The sequence below is a fragment of the Crocuta crocuta genome, unplaced genomic scaffold (assembly GCF_008692635.1).
Source record: "Crocuta crocuta isolate KB4526 unplaced genomic scaffold, BGI_CrCroc_1.0 scaffold73, whole genome shotgun sequence".
Classification (NCBI taxonomy): Eukaryota; Metazoa; Chordata; class Mammalia; order Carnivora; family Hyaenidae; genus Crocuta; species Crocuta crocuta.
The window spans coordinates 932721-952885 of NW_027529443.1; the positions used below are offsets into that span (position 1 = coordinate 932721).

A 20165-nucleotide genomic window follows, 5' to 3' on the forward strand; every position below is an offset into this window, starting at 1 on the left:
GCTGGTGGGCAGAAAAGATGAAGCTGAGGAGGCCCCCGCCCCTGCCTCCGAGGGGCCAGAGGCCGGAGATGTGGAGGCCCCTCAGTGCTCGTGAAGAATAAGAGCGCAGGTCAGAATCGTTCTCAGCCTTCATCACCTTCTCTGTATCATCAGCTCAAGTTTCCTTGTCACGCCACATCCTCTGGGTCCTCACCTGGTATGTTCATACTGAACCCTCATCCGGCTTCTCAACCCCAGGTCTCGCAGCCAGCACCCACACTACTGGGCGCTGTCACATTGAGCCAACAAACTCTTCTCATCAATCCTGACTTCTCCCCACCACCCTCTCCTGGAAATCAGCTGCGGAGTCTCTGTAATGCCAAACTTCCTTGACCTATGCTTTCTCAGAGGACTTCCCAGGGACACCGGAGTCTAGGAAGGAAGATGGACATGACATCCCAGCAGACTCCCGCTGAGGATTACTCTAGAAAGTACTTTTGGACCCGTAGATTAGGACAGTCCTACTGACTCAGCCCACGAACCTCCCGTAACGGCGCAGCGCTCTGTGCCGGGCCACTGGAGCAGAGACTGGGTGGCATCACCGAGCTGTGCTCTTGGATGCTAGGCTGGCCCCTGGCCCACACTTGCCCCACCTGTGGACTGAGGCTGCGGCTTCTTCTCCTCCCCAGGGCAGGTGGGGTCCTCAGAAACCCGGCACTTTCCTGGGTCTTGTCATGGGTGCAGTTTTGGTGCAAGAGGCGAGTCCTTGGCCGTGTTTGTGTAAGTGGCGGTGAGTAGGGCCGGTGGGAGGAGGGGGCAGGAGCTGCCAACATGAGGAGCCCCTGAGAACATCTGTGTCCTCATCTGTGTTCAGGTGAGGTGGAGGCGGCAGAAGATTTAGCTGTGTCTGGAGCGCAATAAAGAGTGTGGGGCTTGATAGACTGCATGTGTGATCCGAGTGTGGTTCTTCAGCTCAGCCGCTGTTTCCCTGTGCTCAGAGCCTCCCCTACTCCAGCTCCATTGCTCTCAAGGCAGGGGAGAGGAGAGGTGAAGTGTGCAGGGGGTGGGGGGCATTGCTGTTACCCGTTTAATGTAGATTTTAAATTTTTACTATTTATTTATTTAGTTGAGAGAGAGAGAGAGAAAATCCCAAGCAAGCTCCTCATGGTCAGCCCAGAGCCCAACATGGGGCTTGAACTCACAAAACTGTGAGATCATGACCTGAGTTGAAATCAAGAGTCCGACCAGCTGAGCCACCCAGGTGTCCTTATTTATTTTATTAAAAAAATTTTTAATGTCTTATTTATTTCTGAGAGAGAGACAGACAGACAGCATGAGCAGGGGAGGGTCAGAGAGAGAGGGAGACACAGAATCTGAAACAGGCTCCAGGCTCTGAGCTAGCTGTCAACACAAAGCCCGACATGGGGCTCAAACCCACGCACTGTGAGATCATGACCTGAGCCAAAGTCGGACGCTTAACCGACTGAGCCACCCAGGCAGCCTCCTATTTATTTATTTTAACGTTTATTTATTCTGAGAGAGAGAGAGAGGGAGCAGGATGGGCAGAGACAGAGGGAGAAAGAGAGAATTCCAAGCCGGCTCTGCACTGTCAGCACTAGCCCAGTGCAGGGCTCAAACCCATGAAGCGTGAGATCATGACCTGAGCCAAAATCGAGAGACAAGAACACTCAACCAACTGAGCCACTCAGGCGCCCCTCGTTTAATGTGTTTGTATCTCCTCTTCCACTGGGGGGTGAGCTCCTTCCCTTCTCTGAGGGGAATCCGTGAGACTGACAGGCCCAGAGAACCGGGAACTTCCCCTATGGCTCTGGGATGGGATGGTAAGCTGCTCTGGGTGGGGTGGGAGTGAGGGGTGGGGGGAAGACCCGACCCCAAGCCAGAGCCCAAGGGGCCACACGCGCCAGAGGCAGTTGGTATTTCCCCAGGACAAAGAGGAAATTTGCAAAGAGGAAGTTGTTGAGTCAGAGGGTGCAGGGGCTGAGAGGAGACAGGTTGACCTACAGAAAGAGAGGCCCTTGGGAAGGTCGAGTGTGTGACTGCCTGTGGCCTGACCTCGAGGGTAGGGGAACAGTTCAGGGGTGTGTCTGTTCTTGTGGTTCGGAGGAGAGGGGAGAGAAGGGGCAGAAAGTGGTCACAGAAGATGGGGTAGAAAGTGTTCACGGATCCACTCGGCTACCATGGTTTGTGCACCTGTGCTTCTATTTGGACTAACCTTAGTCCTCAAAGTCCCCGAGACATATCACAACCATTGTCTTAGATTTGCCACACCAAGCGCCCCAATACCAGGTTTGGAAAAGACTGTCACTGAACTTCGAGGCCATCAGCTCCACCCCTTCTTAATAGACACACACAATCATTTTTCTGAACTATTACTGGGTTCTGGGTCCTGGGCCGATCTTGTAGGAAATGGGGTGGGATGGGTAAGGCACCCAACATGCGAAAAGTATTCAAATAGAGGTACAAACAAAATTTTAGGAGCGCCCACCAGAAGAAGGGAGTGATACGCTGCTGGGGGAGGGTAGGAGCCTCCGGACAAGAGGCGAAGTTCCAGGTGGCCATTGTGCATGCATGAGAGGACTCCTCTGAGATTTGGGGGGCTGAGAAGGTGTTTGCCAGGCTGAAAAGTGGGGGAAGAGCCCTCTTAGCAGAGGGGGCAGCAAGCAGAAAGACACCGTAAGGACCATGTGACTAATTTAATGATGCACATTGGAATGGGTGCAGCAGATACTAGAAGACCAAAAGGGGGCTGGGAGGGGAGTGGGGTGGAGAGAGACACAAAAGAGAGAAATATAAAGTGTGGTAATGAAAGGGCCAAACATATTAAAGACGAAAATATTTGTAAATGGCTTGTTATACTTGTCATAGTTGCCAAAAAGCCATGTTCTCCAAAACTATGCAATAAAATGCTTACAATATAATGTCACTTGGGAACAAAGAGCTAGTTACTCACCTGTAAATATGTCTGAATCTAGGTTTGTAATGAAAATGCAAAAACACGGGCGTTTGTGGAAAAAAAGACTCGAAGGAAATATCCCAAATGTTCATTGTGATTGTCAGTCAAGTGATAGGTTTAGGAATGATTCTTATTTTGTTTCCACTTGTCTGTATTTTCCCAGTTTTATATAATAAATACCTGTCACTTTTACGAAAGTAAAAAAGAAAAGAAAGAAAATATTACCAGGCAGGTGTTCGCTGAGGGGATGGGGTGTCTAGTTCAAGGAGATGAGGCTAGAAGGGCAGGTTGGAGCCCCGCTGTGAAGGACTAGGGACTTTGAATTCAGTTCTGAAAGCAGTGGGGAGGTCACCAAACCTAAGCCTGTTCTAGACTCTTCCAGGGCCTCTCAGAATCATCATCAAACTCCACTCCCTCCTATCTTTGCCTCTTGGGTGCCAAGTTCCCCTGACTCTTCTTTCATGGTCCTTTGGAGCGATTTCTTCACCCAGGCTCCAACACACCTTTCTTGGGTCCTGCCTAGAGTTCTCTTTGGGTTTCTTGACCATAGTCACTTCTACCCACTGTCCATGATGGTCCCAGTGGCCCTTCTACAAGGGTCTAGATTCCCTCCTAATGAGGTCAAGACCTCCTAATGAGGCCATGAAGATAAGACCCCTTTAATATCTCCTAGTGAATCATGAAGTTAGGATCCTTTGAGATCTGGCCCTGCCTGGTCAGCCCTTTGTGTAAACACTCTATGCCCTCCTGCCCTCCAGCCTCATCAAATTCCTTGGAGGTCCCTGAATATGCCTTGTGTTTCTCGTGATGTGCGTATGAGGGTATAGTTCAAGATGTTAAAAATATTAATTTTTTCCAGACAGTAAAAAGTCAATTACCAGCACATTCTAGTTTCTTAATAACAGGATTCATACACACACACACACACACACACACACACACACACACACACACACTTCATTATATTTTCTCTTTTCTTTACATTTTTAAAGCTTATTTATTTATTTTGAGAGAGAGAGTGTACAGGAGCATGAGCGGGGGAGGGGCAGAGAGAGAGAGGGAAAGAGAGAGAATCCCAAGCAGATTCCGTGCTGTCAACCTGACCCACGAACCATGAGAACACGACCTGGGCCGAGATGAAGAGATGGATGCCTAACCGACTAAGCCACCAAGGCTCTCCTCATCTTATATTTTCAAATACATTTCTGTTTTATTCTCAAAAGTGCACATTAAGATTATGGTTAGAAATAAAGCCGTGTCATACCAAATGAAAATTCCACATGGTAAAAGGGTTTAGATAGAGAAAGTCTTGAGAAATCTATTAATGAAATTCATTTTTGCAGACAGGAAAAAGGGCCTCCATGCATGCTTCTCAGGATATTTCATTTCTGAAAATGGCTATTTACACCTACATGTCCTCTGCATCCCCATTTCTGACCCTGGACCATGTTCAGTTCGGCAGGCAGAACCTGTGAAGGGTGGGAAGTGACACTTGTCCCTTCCCTAGGGTGCTCAGTACCTGCCTGGCCAGCTTGTGGCATCTGGATAGCCCTGCTGGATGATGAGCCAGATCCATCCCACGAGGGCTGGCCATGAAGAGAGCCACAGACTCACTTTTAGGTTTGCACGCGCTCTGCCTGAAGCCAGCCCACCCCCCGGCCCGCCCCGTGACACACACATCTTGATTTCTCGCCAAACTCCTCAACCGTCAGGATGCAGCTCAAATGTCACTGCCTTTGTGAAGCCGCCTTTGCTGCTTTCATCCCCAACAGACATAGTGTTTCTTTCACAGCACCTCGTGTGACCGCGCTGCATCTGGGCTGTGGAGGTGTCCCTCACCCATCAGGGTGTAGCCCCTTCAAGTCCACACGTCCTCTTTGTGATCCCAGAGTCCAGAGCCTGTCACACAGTAGCTACCTAATATGCATTTACTGAATGGAGGGATACATGAATTAGTGAATGAACAAAGGATGATTTTAAGGAAACCTGTGGCAAGCTTGGATCTGTCTTTTGAGTGAACCTGGCATCCAGGAGGATGGCCTCAAGGGAGCGCAGCCCAAAGTGAAAGCATTATTTTAGTTCAAGTTGGATATAGTGGGGGTCTGGCCTAAGGGGGGAAAATAGGTCAGGTGTGAAATATACTTATTCAGAAAATCAGATTTTAGAACTAATTGGCTATTGGGTGATGGAGGGAAGAATGAGGTTAGGGTTCAAGGTTTCTATCTTTGGAGGTGGAGGAGATGTGGAAATGCAGAGAAATAGCAGTTTTGGGGGAGAACATAATGAATTGATTTTTTAGAACTTGGAGAGAAGTCAGAGCTGGAGAGAGATTTGAGAGTCATCTCAATATTTGATTGATTGATTGGTTGATTGATTGATGTTTATTTTTGAGAGAGACTGAGACAGAGTGCGAGCAGGGAGGACCAGAGAGAGAGGGAAACACAGAATCCAAAGCAGACTCCAGGCTCTGAGCTGTCAGCACAGAGCCCAATGCAGGGCTCGAATTCATAAACCACGAGATCATGACCTGAGCTGAAGTCAGATGCTTCATTGACTGAGCCACATGGGTGCCCTTCAGTATTTTATTATATACATATATATTTATTTAATATATATCTTATATATTTTTTAAAAGATGTTATTTTTTAATTTTTTAAAATGTTTCTTCATTTTGAGAGTCGGTGGGGGGTGCAGACAGAAGGGAGAGAGAGAATCCCAAGCAGGCTCCATGCTGTCAATGCAGAGCCCAACATGGAGCTTGATCCCATGACAACGAGATCACAACCTGAGCCAATATCAAGAGTCAACTGACTGGCTCAACTGACTGAGCCATGCAAGTGCCCCTAAGATCTTATTTTTAAGTAATCTCTGCACCCAACGTGGGGTTTGATCTCATAACCCCAAGATTAAGTATTGCATGCTCTACTGACTGGGCCAGCCAGGCGCCCTGAGAGTCATGTGACTTTAGATAGCAATTTAAATAATGGCACAGATGGACAAATGCATAAACTATGTCACTCGCTGTGCAGCATGAAAAGGGAGCTGTGGTGTCAGGCCAGGCTAACAAACAGCCCCCAAATCTCGAGTGTAACTCCAGAGATGTTTTTTTCCTTGCTTCTGTAACATTTCAGTGCTGGCATTGGAAGGTGACCTTCCGTAAGGTCATTCAGGGGCCCCGGTTCCTTCCATTTTGTGACCCTGTCACTCCCAGCGGGGAGAGAGAGGTCAGCATCATGGGAAGTCTTTCAAGGGCCAGGTCTGGAAGGGGTGGTACCACTTGTGCTCATTTTCCACTGGATAGAATTCAGTCAGGTAGTGGCCTCAGTGCAAAGGAGGCTGGGAAATGTAGTTTAGCCGTGTGCTGAGGAAGAAAAGAGAAGCAGTCCCACCGCACCTAGAGAACACCAAAATGTGAGGGTTGGACGTAGGATGAAGGACTTGCAGGAGGCCGCAAAGAGCCTTTAAAAGAGAAGCAGGAATAAAAATGGCATCTAGGAGAAAATAGTTTGGAGGCCCGGACTAGAGTGAGGCAAGCAAGGTTCGAGGTGAAAAACAGACTTCGGGAAGGGGAGGGCAAGGAAGGCAAGGGTTGATTTTGTGCTCTGTGTCACCTGCAGAGTTTTCTCCCTGGATTATCAGTTGAACTCACCGGGAGGAATGATCCCATTTTAGAACCAAGGAAACTGAGGGGCAGAAAAAAGTAAAAGGCATTGGGAGTTAGGAGGGAATTAGGATCTGAACCTAGGACTCAAACCCATGATTTTCCCAGTGCACTCCTCAAAGAAGCTTTCCAGCTGTCACCAGCAGCCTCACAGCCTGGGGCAGTTTGGGTGTGCGGAGGGAACTGGGTGCCTGGCTCCGAGAGGAGAGGACTTCTGAGTTACACAAGCAAGAGCTCTTCCAGTCCAGTAGAAAGTGGAAGAAGGTATGTGCAGCCCCAGGGGTCCTGGGAGAGGGCAGGCGGGAGCCCCAGAGCACTTGGGAAGGGCTGGCTGGACCAGCCCCTTCCTCCTTTGTCTGGCAGCCCCACCCCTTCTGGGGCCTCCGAGAAGCGGGATCTGAGCATTGTACACACCAGCTCTGCAGCTCCAAGCAGTCATGGACCCTGAAGGTAAAGGAGACTCCCAGGCCTCTCTTCCCTGTCCGTGCCTCACCACATCCCCTCTCCTGCCTCCCTCCCCATCCCAACAAATCTCAGTCCCTTACCCCCCTCAACCGCGCCTGCCCCCTATTCTCCTCCCTCCCAACTACTCTCTGCCCTCCCCCATCACCGTCCAACCTCTCTGAACCCCAAGCTCTTCTACTGTCTCCAGAAGTCCACTTCTCACCCTTCTTTCTCTTTCTATGATCCCAATGAGTTTGGGGGAAGAAAGGGGCAGAAAGGGGCCAGAGCCCCAGGAAAGGAAAGGTCAGGGTAGTCTGGAGGAGGCCGAGTCTGGGGAGCAGCGCCGGACTTTGCCCCTACATAGCAGGCTAGGAGGAGGGGAGGCAAAGTCCGGTCTTTTGTGCCGCCGCCGGTGGGGGAAGGGTCTGGAGCTCAGTGATTCTGCCTGGGGTGGGGGTGTTGTCGCTAAGGAGGCCCTGTGCATGACGACAGGGGCCAGGCTCTGGAGTCAAAAGGCTCCTGTTTGAATCTGGGCTTCACCAGGAACAGGGTGTGTGACCTAGGGCAAGTCACCTGACTTCTCAGATCCTCATATCCTTGCATCTGTAGGATGCCAATAATAGTTCCCAGCTCACAAATGACAGACAGACTCATGGAAGGTATGTGGCCAGTGCCTGAAGTCAGGAGGCCCCTTCCTGAGCTCTCTGCATTTTTTCCTCCTTTGCTCTCCCTGGGCTGTTTCTTCCCCAGCTCTGACCTGCCTGCCCTGCTCCGGGGCATCTGCTGGCCCCCCCACACCTGCCACCTCTGGCTTGGCTGTGGAACTAGTTTTTGGGGGTCCAAGCCACCCTTTGGCTTAGAAATGACCTCAGAGTCAAAGCCTAGGTTCGAGTCCTATGGTTGCCACCTGCTAACCGTGTGGCCTCGGACAGAACGCTTCACCCCACTGTGCCTCGGTTTCCTCAGTGATGAAGTGAAAACATTGCCTTCACTTGGGTTGCGGTTCGGATTAAATGAGATAATACTCACCAAGTGCCTGCTACCCACAAACCACTCAGTGTAGTTATGCCAGTTGATTCCCCACGTCTGTCTCCCCAGCTCTGAGCCCTCCCTGGGCCCTAGTTTCATCTTTGGAAACCTTGTGGGTCCATTTGCACCTGGACATCTCCCTGGCATGTCAGACTCAAAGTCCTCCCCCAACATCAGCTCCATTCTGTCCCTACTGCACCACCCTTCTACATGGACCAGAAGCCCCAATATCCAGGCAGCTGCCACATCCTATGCACTTGCCTTCACTGGAGCATCACCTGAACCTTTTCCTTTTCTGTTCCCACTTCCCTCTGGGGGAGCAGCGGGTGGAGGCTTCCTTTGTTTCACTGCCTTCACTCACGTGATGTTGGTGGCACTCTGGGCTGAGTCAGAAGGGCTGGCGCTGATCAGTGCCCCGCAGGAACTAAGCCAGGAGGGAGCAGACAAATCAAAGGGGTGAAGCAAAAGCTGGGATGTAGGGGAAAGGGGGGCCGAGGACAGAGTCGGGACAGAAGCAGGTGGCAGGTTCGTGGACAAAGGTGGAGAAATCAGACATGGCCAAGGTGTGAGCAAGGTGGGGCCCGAGCAGGCCAGTCTGGGTGCAGGGTGCCCGTGCTGTGCTTTCTCTTACAGCTTTGGGGGCAACGCTCTCACCTACACATCTCCAGCCCACTCTTCTTGCCCAGGCTGTTGCAACAGCCTCCCATCTTGCATCTTTCAAGAACTCTAGGCACAATTTAAATATGTAAACATCAAAGTGACTTCTGATCAAAAGATTTAAGTGATTTTCCTGTTGCCTATTGACCTCTTTTCTGTCATTCAAGGCCTGCTCCGTTTGGCCCCTTCCTGCGGTTCAGCCCCCTACCCTTTGATGGCTCTGAAATTCTGTATAGTTTTCCCACTCGTGTGATGCGTGGTCCCATTTGGCCCTATTTGGAGGTCATTTCCCTCTTCTAGGGAAAGAAGGGGATGAGAAAAAAACTTTATCTAGAAACTGCTGTGCTCACCAGCCGCTGTCTCCATCTGGCGTTAGCCAAATGGATCAACAAATAAATAGATGGAAGAATGAAGCTGCCAGGGTCACACACCTGGGTTCAGAGCCATCTGGCCAGGCATCGGCTCAGGGCACTCTTTGTCAGTCGCCTTACCCCTTCCTCATTGCAGCCCTGTGAGTTCTTCTCTTGTCTCTTATTTCTTTCTTTCCTTCTTTTTAAATCCCAAATCTGCTTATTGGGATAGTTTCCCACTCATCTTGATTCAGGGGCTTTTAGTGCTGCTTCTGTCTGAAAGAACGTCCTTCCGTAAGCCCTGCTTGTTCTGTAAGGAGCAGAGGACAGTGGAGCAGCCAGCAAACAACACTACCATCTGTGCATGGCTGGAGATGGTGGTGATTTTGTAGCGTCCTGGGCACTTCACGTCCATGACGTAGGAGTTGGGGCGCCGCGCCAGGTGCTTTTTCTTGTGCTTCCTCTTCTCCTCTTCCCGGGGGACAGAGGGCAGAGGTCCTTCGTGAGGGGCATGTCTCGTGGGCAGGTCTTCGCCTCCAGAAAAGCCCTGTGATTTCTGCATGAAACTGACTCTCAGAGAAGTTAGCAAATTGCCTGAGGTCGCTCAGTGTGTAGGTGGTGGAGTAAGATTCCAACCCAGGTGTCTCCTTTTTTGTTTATTTATTTTGAGAGAGAGAGAGAGAGAGAGCGCGCACACACACACACACACACACATTGGTGAAGTGGAGGGAGAGAGAGAGGAGGAAGAGAAAGAATCCCAATCAGGCGCCACACTATCAGCATGGCATCCAGCTTGGAACTTGATCTCAGGAACCATGAGATCGTGACCTGAACCGAAACCAAGAGTTGATGGTTAACTTACTGAGCCACCAAGGCACCCCCGGATCAATGTGTTTCTGACACCCCGATCCAGGATGTTCCTTCTACAGCAGCGAAGAGCCCTGGACCCGTGGGCGTGGTTTGCAGAACTCTGAATGTTGACATAATACACATATGGCAATTAAAAAATATAATTTAGTGTGAGATTATGGCAATGTGTGGTGTCATGGGGTAAGTGAGGGGACTCTGGAGCCATCCTGCCTGAGTTTATGGTCCTGACTCCCCACTTCCCAGCTGTGTGAACTTTGTCAGCTTTGGGTGTTACTTGCCCTTTCAGTGCCTCAGTTTCCTCAACTGTAAAATGGGGGAAATAATGGAACCTATCTCAAAGGGTTGTTGTGAGGATTGCATGTGTCTCTATATATAAAATGCTTAGCACAGTGCTTCAGAAGGACGGTGAAAGTGTTAGCTGTTACTTTATATTATTTTTAAAGTAATTTCTACCCACAACGTGGCGCTCGAACTCACAACCCTGAGGTCAAAAGTCGTGTACTCTACCAACTGAGTCAGCTAGACACCCCTGTCCTGACTATTTTTTGGTAATATTTATTTTGAGAGAGACAGAGACAGAGCAGGGGAGGGGGCAGAGAGAGAAGGAGAGACAGAGAATCTCAAACAGGCTCCATGCTGTCAGTGCAGAGCCTGACCCAGGGCTTGAACCCACGAACTGTGAGATCACCACCTGAACCGAAATCAAGAGTTTGATGCTTGGGGCGCCCGGGTGGCTCAGCAGAGAGCCCGATGTGGGACTCGAACTCACGGAACCACGAAATCACGACCTGAGCCAAAGTCAGACGCTTAACCAGCCGAGCCACCCAGGTGCCCCAGGATATCAATTTAATAAAACTCGGGACAACCAATGAAGAGATCTAAGTTATATCCCACAGGATAAAATTATAGTCTCTGAAATCTAGGCGTCTCGAGAGAACTTTTTTTTTTTTAATGTTTTATTTATTTCTAGGAGAGAGAGAGAGAGAGAGACAGCGTGAGCAGGGGAGGGGCAGAGAGAGAGGGAGTCACAGACTGAAACAGGCTCCAGGCTCTGAACTGGCAGTCAGCACAGAGCCCGACGCGGGGCCCGAACCCACGAACCGTGAGATCATGACGGCTCCAGGCTCTGAACTGGCAGTCAGCACAGAGCCCGACGCGGGGCCCGAACCCACGAACCGTGAGATCATGACGGCTCCAGGCTCTGAACTGGCAGTCAGCACAGAGCCCGACGCGGGGCCCGAACCCACGAACCGTGAGATCATGACGGCTCCAGGCTCTGAACTGGCAGTCAGCACAGAGCCCGACGCGGGGCCCGAACCCACGAACCGTGAGATCATGACGGCTCCAGGCTCTGAACTGGCAGTCAGCACAGAGCCCGACGCGGGGCCCGAACCCACGAACCGTGAGATCATGACGGCTCCAGGCTCTGAACTGGCAGTCAGCACAGAGCCCGACGCGGGGCCCGAACCCACGAACCGTGAGATCATGACGGCTCCAGGCTCTGAACTGGCAGTCAGCACAGAGCCCGACGCGGGGCCCGAACCCACGAACCGTGAGATCATGACGGCTCCAGGCTCTGAACTGGCAGTCAGCACAGAGCCCGACGCGGGGCCCGAACCCACGAACCGTGAGATCATGACGGCTCCAGGCTCTGAACTGGCAGTCAGCACAGAGCCCGACGCGGGGCCCGAACCCACGAACCGTGAGATCATGACGGCTCCAGGCTCTGAACTGGCAGTCAGCACAGAGCCCTACGCGGGCCCGAACCCACGAACCATGAGATCATGACCTAAGCAAAAGTCGGACGCTTAACCGACTAAGCCACCCAGGCGCCCCTCAAGAGAACTTTTACATATGACAACAGCAAGTTCAGAAGGCGGGGCCGGGTGTTACAGCTGCCCACCCTGGGTGGTAGTTTCTAGCAAGGTCTCCTCAGGCAGTAGCAAAAACAGCCCTCTCTTCTCTGAAGTTCCTTTCAGTAACAGCTGTTTCCCTCAGGAATCCCTTTGGTTGGAAATGCCGGTGAGGGGGTGGCCTGAAGCAAACCAGAGGTATTCGTTTATTTTTCACAAAGGGAACAGGGAACACGGAGCTGGTAACATTCTGATTCAGTGATACACAAGCCAAACGGTGGATCTCAAAGTCTCCAAGAGAAAGACTCCCCCCTGCTGGGGGAGGCTTCGTGGGGTTCCCAAAGTACCAGGCCTGGAGAGGGAAGGCCTGGGTCCACACTCGTCATTGTCTAGCTTTATCATTTCCTGGCTCTGCTCTGTAGGTGGTTTCCTTTACATTTCTGAGTCTCAGATCGCCTTCTGTAAATACGAATGAGCTCTAGCTTGAGGAACTGGGGGTAAGATTTGTGACAATGTGCCAGGCCTGTGGCAACGGGGCAGCTGCCTGGCATATGGGAGGTACGGACGGATGGTAGTGATGACTCTCTTCCTGCACTTCTGAAGCTCTCAGCTCTGCTACAAATTGGAATTATGCTACCACACTGCAGACTAGTTAGGATCTCCGGGTGGGAGGGGAGGCGGCCAAGGCATCAGCCTTTTGCAGAGCACCCCAGATAACGCCATGGTGCAGCCAAGGTCGAGCAAGGACTCCCTTAATCATCCTAAAAAAGCTTTCCTTGGGGTGCCTGGGTGGCTCAGGTGGTTAAGCATCCAACTCTTGCTCTTAGCCCAAGTCTTGATCTTGAGTTTGTGAGTTCAATCAAGTCTGCTATTGGGCTCCGCACTGGGCGTGAAGCCTACTTAAAAACAAAACAAAATAAATAACCCACAACTTTCCTTGACCCTATATCAAATGGGGATGCTGTCTCTTTTTTTCCTTCCTTCTCTCATTTTTCCTTCCTCCCTCCCTCCCTTTCTTCCTAACTTTTTTCATTATAAAGAATTCAAACATACACAAAAATAAACAGAAAAATATGCTGAACCCTCATGTACCCATCATACAAGCCTCAACAACCACCAACTTTTTGCCAACCCAGCTCCATCCACACCACTTCTACTTTCTACCTTTCAGGATTACCTTAAAGTAAAATCAGCTCTCAAGTCTTTTTATACATGAACATCTTGACATATGTTTTCTAAAAAAGATAAGGACGTTTCTTTTTATTACAACTACAATACAACGATCACAGCTAACTTTTCTTTATAATGAAATTAAAAAAAAATTTTTTTTCCCTTAATGTGGGGCACCTGGGTGCTCAGTTGGTTAAGCGTCAGACTCTTGATTTCAGCTCAGTTCATGATCTCATGGTTTGTGGAGTCGAGTCCTACTTGGGATTCTCGGTCCCTCTCTCTCTGCCCCTCTCCCCAGCTTGTGCTCTCTCTCTGTCTCAAAACAAATAAACTTAAAAAAAAAAAGTCCTTAATTTCATCAAATATCCAGTCAGTGTCCAAATTTCCAACTGTCTCATTAATACTCTAATTTGGTTTCACTTTGTTTGAATTAGGATCCAAATAAGATCTATATGTTGCAATTGATTAGTATGTGTTTTAAGATTCCTTAAAAAACTTTTTTAATATTTTATTTTTTAAAAATGTTTATTTTGAGAGAGATTTTTGCTTGCCAGCCCCTGAGCAGGGGGAGGAGCAGAGAGAGAGAGAGGAGAGACAGAATCCCAAGCAGACTCCACGCTGTCAGCACTGAGCCCCACTTGGGGCTCGATCATGACCTGAGCCCAAACCAAGAGTCAGACACTTAACTCACTGAGCCACACAGGTGCCCCTACAGATATTATTTTTAAGTAATCTCTACACCCAACATAAGGCTCAAACTCACGATCCCAAGATCAAGAGTTGCATGCCTTACTGACTGAGCCAGCCAGGCGCTCCTGTTTTAAGATTCTTTTAATCTTTTATTTTTCTTGCAATGCATTTGTTGAAAAAATTAGATTGTCCTCTGGCAGAGTTTCCTATGGTCTGAATTTTGCTGGCTGTATTCCCATAGTAGAGTTTAACATGCTCCTCTGTCCTCTGGTTTTCTTGTAAATTAGTGGTTGCATCAAGAAGTCTGTTCTTACTCTGGGTTACCTATTTGGGCAAGAGTATTGCTGGGTGGTGTGCTCTCCTGTCATGAACGTCCAGTATCTGGTTGTCTTTCTTCCTGATTTTCAGTGCCCAGAGTTCACTGGGGTGCAAGGTGGTTCCTGCCTTTTTTTTTTTTTTAAAGCAGGCTCCCCAGCCAGTATGGAGCCCAAGTGGGGCTTGAACTCATGACCCTGAAATCAAGACTCTGAGATCAAGAGTCAGATAAGCTTAAGAGTCAGATCCTTAACTGAATGAGCCACCCAGGCGCCCCTGCCCTTTGGCAGCACATTGTTTCTTGGTTGTTTTGTCTAAGTGAATTTAGTAAATTTGCCAAATTGTCCAGTCATCCCCATAGATCATTGCCATCACTCCAGTACAACCCCATGCCAATTAGAGTTCATTCCCAGCCCTGAACAACCACTATTCTGATGTCTGCCTCTTTGATTTGCCTTTTCTAGACATTTCATAATAATATATATATTATATATATATATTTAAAATTTATTTCTGAGAGAAAGAGAGACAGTGTGAGAAGGGGAGGGCCAGAGAGAGGGAGATACAGAATCTGAAACAGGCTTCAGGCTGTGAGCTAGCTGTCAGCACAGAGCCCAACATGGGGCTTGAACCCATGAACCACGAGATCATGACCTGAGCCGAAGTTGGATGTTTAAGTGACTGAGTCACTCAGGCACCCCTCTGGACATTTCATATAAATGAAGGCAGGATGTGTGGACTTGTGTGAGTACAAGTGAGCATAGGTTCTTCTTCTTTTTTTTTTTTTTTTTTTAATAATCTTTACACCCAATGTGGGGCTCAAACTCATGACCCCAAGGTCCAGAGTCACTTGTTCTACTGACTGAGCCAGCCAGGTGCCCTGGAGCATTCGTTCTTAACCCTTAGGTGCATCTCAGTCACAGGGGAAGCTCTTCCAAAACTTGGATGCCTGAGGCCCACCCGGAAAGATTCTGATTCAGTTGGTCTGGGCTGGGGCTGAGCAGCAAGACATCTGAAAAGCTCCCCAGGTAGAGCCCTTGCTATCAGCTTCTGCCAAAAAGAGTGGTCACACCCACCACCACCACTTCCTCTTTTCCCATGTACTCCTTGACAATGTGGCTTCTGCCTCCACTACCCAGCACTAAGACTGCCTGGCAATGGCCTCCCAGTTGCTAAGTCTTACGCCCATTTGCAGCCTTCCTTCTATTTGCTTCTGCTCACATCCTACTTCTTGAAACCCTCGGCTCCAGACGCCCACTCCCTCCTGGTGCTGCTTCTCTTTTTAAATACTGGTGCTTCCCAGAGCCCTCCTCTTCTTACCTGACCTGAAGATCTTACCGGTTGCTATGCTCAGTCATCACCCATGTCTGCTGGTGGCTCCAAAATCCCCATCCCTCACCCGCTGTCTCTCTGAACTCCAGGTCCCACCACCAGGATATGGCCACGCCCATTTTCCTGCTGGTAGCTCAACCTTAACATCTGCAAAGCCAAAATCACTCTTTCCCCTCAGCTCTGCTGCTTATTTATAAGCCGTGGCACCAGGGCACGATGCAGGAAGTGCCTGGACATCCAGTTTCTGAACTTGCAAAATGCCAATAATTCCCCACGGTGGGTTTCAGAGGAGAGAGCGGGAGAGAAGCGCGGTGCCCACGGCGGGCACACCACAAGCACGCGGGCTGCTGATTTCTGCTGTCCCCATCCTCCTCCACCCTGAACGGCTCCTTATGTCAGTTTTCAACTACCCACGGCAGAAACCCAAGGCTTCTACTTCTCATGAGCTGCTAATTCCAGTGGATTCTACAGCTCTCACATCTGCCCCTGCTTGCTATTCCTACGGTTCCTGCCCAAGTTCAGGGCTTTGTCTCTTTGTGGCCAATCGCCTCAGCCTCCTTTTGCCTCCCAACTGGTCTCCAGTTGTTGGCTGAAGATACTCTTCTGGAACAAAATCATAATTCTATAATTCTATAATTCTCTAGCTGAAGGTACTCTTCTAGAACAAAATCATAATTCTATAATTCTCTAGCTCAGTCGCTAGAGCATGTGATTCCTTACCTTTTTTTAATGTTTATTCATTTTTGAGAGAGAAAGAGACAGTGTCAGTGGGGGAGGGGCAGAGAGAGAGGGAGACACAGAATCTGAAGCAGCTCCAGGCTTTGAACTGTCAGCCCAGAGCCCGATGTGAGGCTCGAACTCATGGATGGCGAGATCATGACCTGAGCTGACGTGGGACGCTTAACCGACTCAGTCACCCAGGCGCCCTTAGAGCATGTGACTCTTGATCTCAGGGTTGTGAGTTCGAGCCCCACGCTGGGTGTAGAGTACTAAGAAATAAAATCTTAGAAAATAATAAGAATTCCCTTGTTTAATGTTCTGTGATGGCCCCAAGATCTGTCCAAATTGCTCCGCTAAATAATTCAGTCCTTTTTCACTCTGGTCATCCCTTTTCTCTCCTGAAGTCCTCCTTTACAAACTTTCTCTATTTTCTTACTTTTGAGCCTTGAACACCTGCTTTTTCAGCCTGAAATGTCCCGCCACCCCCTCCCTACCTCATAACTCTGCCTGGAAAACATTACTCATCCTTCAAGGCCACTAAAACCACCTTCCCCTTCCTCATGGACGCTTAGTCATTTCTTCATCTTTGCTCCTACGACCCTTGGTAAGTGTTCTGCCATCCTTTGGCAAACACATCTGCTATGCGCCAGACAGTGTTCCTGAGGGTTTTGCAAATATTAACCCACTTAATTTCCATACAACCCTGTGAGGTGATTATTTTTGTTATCCCTGTCACAAAGGAGGAACCTTTGAGGCCCTGGAGATATTCAGTCACTTGCCCAAGATCCCTTAGCTGAAGGCGGCCAAGGCAGTATTGGAACCCAGGCCATGTGGCCCCAGAGTCTGGGTTCTGGTTTCTCTTACTCTGCTGCCTTTCTGCTTGGATAAATATCACTGAGCACCGAGTATGAAGCTAAACAATATGCAATTGCCAATATTTGATCATTTTTGACCTATAAAAGCAGCACATTTGTATGGTTCAGTGTGTTAGACACTTGAGACGGGGCAGTAAACTCTCTGGATGGACACATTTTTGTCCCTAGAGAGGAGACAACAATAGACAAGGAATCAAGAGAGCACGTGGCCTGATTTAGGAGGTGTGCAAGAGCCCCCTGCTGAGGAACTGATAGCTAAGACCTTAAAGAGGAGTAGAGGCAGAGGAGGAGTTAGCGGAGGGGAAGGGAAGGGACTTGCAGGCAGAGGCACAAGCTTGGAACAACATAGGCTAAGGCCTGAAAGCCAAGAGGAAGAGCTGCCCACTCTGTCACCCAGTATTTACTATCTGGCACAGAGCAGGTACTCAATAAGGACTTGTCGAAGGAATAAATGAAAAACTGGAGAGAAGCATCAGCTGGAACTGATACAGTGAAAAGTGGGGATCTAAGCAGGAGAGTGATTTACTTTTTTATTGTCTTAAAGTCAGGTTTAATGAGGTATAATTACTGAGAGTGAAATGCACCCTTTGTTGTGTATAGTTCCGTGAGTCTTGACAGACACGTCAGTGGTGTAGCCACCTTCAGAGACAAAATATAGTTCAGTCCCATCCAAAAACTCCCCGGGGGTTGCTCCTTTGTGGCCCGCCCCTCCCCCACCCCCAGGAAACCACCAGTCTGTTCTCTTGGTGTGGTTTTGCCTTTTCCAGAATGTCATGTGGATGAACTCAAATACCATGTAGCTTTTAGAATCTGGCTTCTTTACTTAGAATAACACATTTGAAATGTGTCCCTATTGTGTGTGTCAGTGCTTGGTTCCTTTCTTTGTTGCCCCAGAGAATTACATTGCAGGGTTTTCTCACAGCTTGGTTTACTATATACTCACGAGGGGATGGATTCAGATTCACTTTATTTTTATTTTTTAGTTTTTAAATGTTTATTTCTGAGAGAGAGAGAGACAGCGTGAGCAGGGGAGGGTCAGAGAGAGAGGGAGACACAGAATCTGAAGCGGGCTCCAGGCTCTGAGCTAGCTGTCAGCACAGAGCCCGATGCGGGGCTCGAACCCATGAACCGTGAGATCGTGACCTGAGCTGAAGTCGGACGCTCAACCGACTGAGCCACCCAGGCACCCCCCAGATTCACTTTAAAAAGCAAACATCACTGCACCTGGCATGGATGGCATGGGGGCTTCCACATCTCTGCTATATGTCCACTGGCCTTTTCTGGATGGTGAACAGTGAAGATGGGAACTATGTCTTTGTTGGTTTTACTGACTGCTCCCGGTACCCGCCAGGGCACAGAAGGTTCTGAGTGAGGAATGGAAGCCACTTGGGGCAGAGTGTGGGAAAGGAGGGCCGGGTGGAATTGTTGAGCGTGAGGGTATAGGGCGGGGCAGGGCGCGGTGTGAAGACTGGGTGCTTGGCTTTGGGGAAGAAAGGCTGGGCAAGAAGGGCCTCATTGCAAGAGTAAAGGAAACCAGAATGCCTGGTCTTAACTTCAACTTGGAGCAAAATAAGGAAGCAAAACAAAACCCCCCAACATGCTATCCAATCTTCTCTTGCCTCCCCTGGAGGGGAAATGAATTCTGCCCTTGTCTACTCCTGGCCGACAGATGGCGATGTCGCACTGTGCCGGAGCTCGGCCTCTGCCGTCACCCACTCATTCAACAGACATTAGGGGCCTTAGCCGCTGGCCGGAAGTACCACCTTGTCCACAACTCTTTTTCCTTTTTACAGGGAAAGGACTTACCCACACTCCTGAAGCTGTGTCTCAGAGAGCAAGGGCTCAAACCCAATTTCCCCCTGCACCTTCCTCTTGTACCATCTCTAGAGAGAGGACAGTTTGTTGAAACATCAGGCGTGGGAGGAAGTCTCCAAGCGAGAGAGCACAGGGAGGGACAAATGGCCGTGACCATAAGGCCTGGTGGGTCTAACTCTGCTGCCAGTTTGCCATGTGACCTCAGCTGACTTGCCTCTCCTTAGCCTCCACATCTGTAAAAAGCTGACCTTCCAGCTGTAAAACACCAGGTGCTGTGGATCACACACATTCTTCTGGGGGCTTCCACTCATAACTGATCCTTCTATGCCAGGCAGACTGGAAAGGCTGCACGTGACTTCATGTGCCTTCTCTTCCAGTTGTTAAATAGCTGCTGATCTAGCACTAGATTTGCCACATCCAATATAGGCCACTCAGTTAAATTTGAATTTCAGATAATCAACAGATAAACATTAAGTATAAGTATGTTCTAAATATTACCTAGGATATATTTATACTAAAAAAGTGGGGGGAGGGCAAGGTGGCTTAGCCGGCTAAGCGTCCAACTTCAGCTCAGGTCATGATCTCGTGGTTTTTAGGTTCGAGCCTGCATCGGGCTCTGTGCTGACAGCTCAGAGCCTGGAACTTGCTCTGCGGTTTCTGTGTCTCCCTCTGTCTCTGCCCCTCCCCTGCTCATGCTTTGTCTTTCTCTGTCTTTCAAAAAATTTTTTTAAAAATTGTTTTAAAAAATGTGATGCTTGTCAGAAATTTAACTAGGTGCCCTGAATTTTTATTTGCTTAATCTGACAACCTTGTCTGCCCTCAATCCCCTCTTCCAAGACCCCCACATCTTCACCCTGATTGGCTAGTCCCCAATTTAGTTGGTTGTTAAAAGTTTTTCCCCCTAAGGTTTTATTTTTAAGTAATCACTACACCTAACACTGGGCTCCAACTGGAAACCCAGAGATCAAGAGTCACAGGCCCCCTAGACGGAACCAGCCAGGCGCCCCAGTGGTTATTAAATGTTTTGACAACCACGCCTGACTACCAGAGTGGCAGCCAAAATGGAAATCGTTCTCTGTCTTTCCCTCCCAGGCCTGGCGCTGCTGCTGCCACCTGCCACTCTGGCCGCCCTGGCAGACAGCTGGCTCCGAGAGGACTGCCCAGGTCCCAACCGCGCAGCCTTGGTCACGGGGGCAGCCCCCGCGCAGGCCGCGCTGTGGGCCAAGTCCCCCGGGGTACTGGCCGGGAGGCCATTCTTCGATGCCGTCTTTGCCCAAGTCAACTGCCAGGTCTCCTGGCTCCTCCCCGAGGGCTCCAAGCTGGTGCCCGTGGCCAAGGTGGCCGAGGTGCGGGGCCCCGCCCACTGCCTGCTGCTGGGCGAGCGCGTGGCCCTGAACACGCTGGCCCGCTGCAGTGGGGTTGCCAGCGCCG

At 49.7% G+C, this 20165-nt stretch overlaps 1 protein-coding gene and 1 pseudogene across 3 annotated transcripts in view; one reads left to right on the top strand and one right to left on the bottom strand.

Moving 5' to 3' along the window:
- The first annotated feature begins 6309 nt into the window (after positions 1 to 6309).
- The window catches only part of QPRT (quinolinate phosphoribosyltransferase), a 14827-nt gene continuing 971 nt past the window's right edge, over positions 6310 to 20165 (top strand). The window contains exons 1-4 of one of the 3 annotated variants that reach the window (XM_077760378.1): positions 6310 to 6364; positions 6723 to 6878; positions 6978 to 7064; positions 19827 to 20165. The exon at positions 19827 to 20165 is cut by the window's right edge and continues 149 nt beyond it. In XM_077760378.1, coding sequence (XP_077616504.1) covers positions 7052 to 7064; positions 19827 to 20165 — 352 coding nt within the window. In that variant the 5' untranslated portion in view covers positions 6310 to 6364; positions 6723 to 6878; positions 6978 to 7051. Of the gene's footprint in view, positions 6499 to 6722; positions 6879 to 6977; positions 7065 to 19826 lie in introns of all 3 variants that reach the window. The other 2 variants (XM_077760376.1, XM_077760377.1) reach the window with 2 other exon arrangements.
- Positions 9355 to 9607, bottom strand: LOC144228469 (small ribosomal subunit protein eS27 pseudogene; annotated as a pseudogene).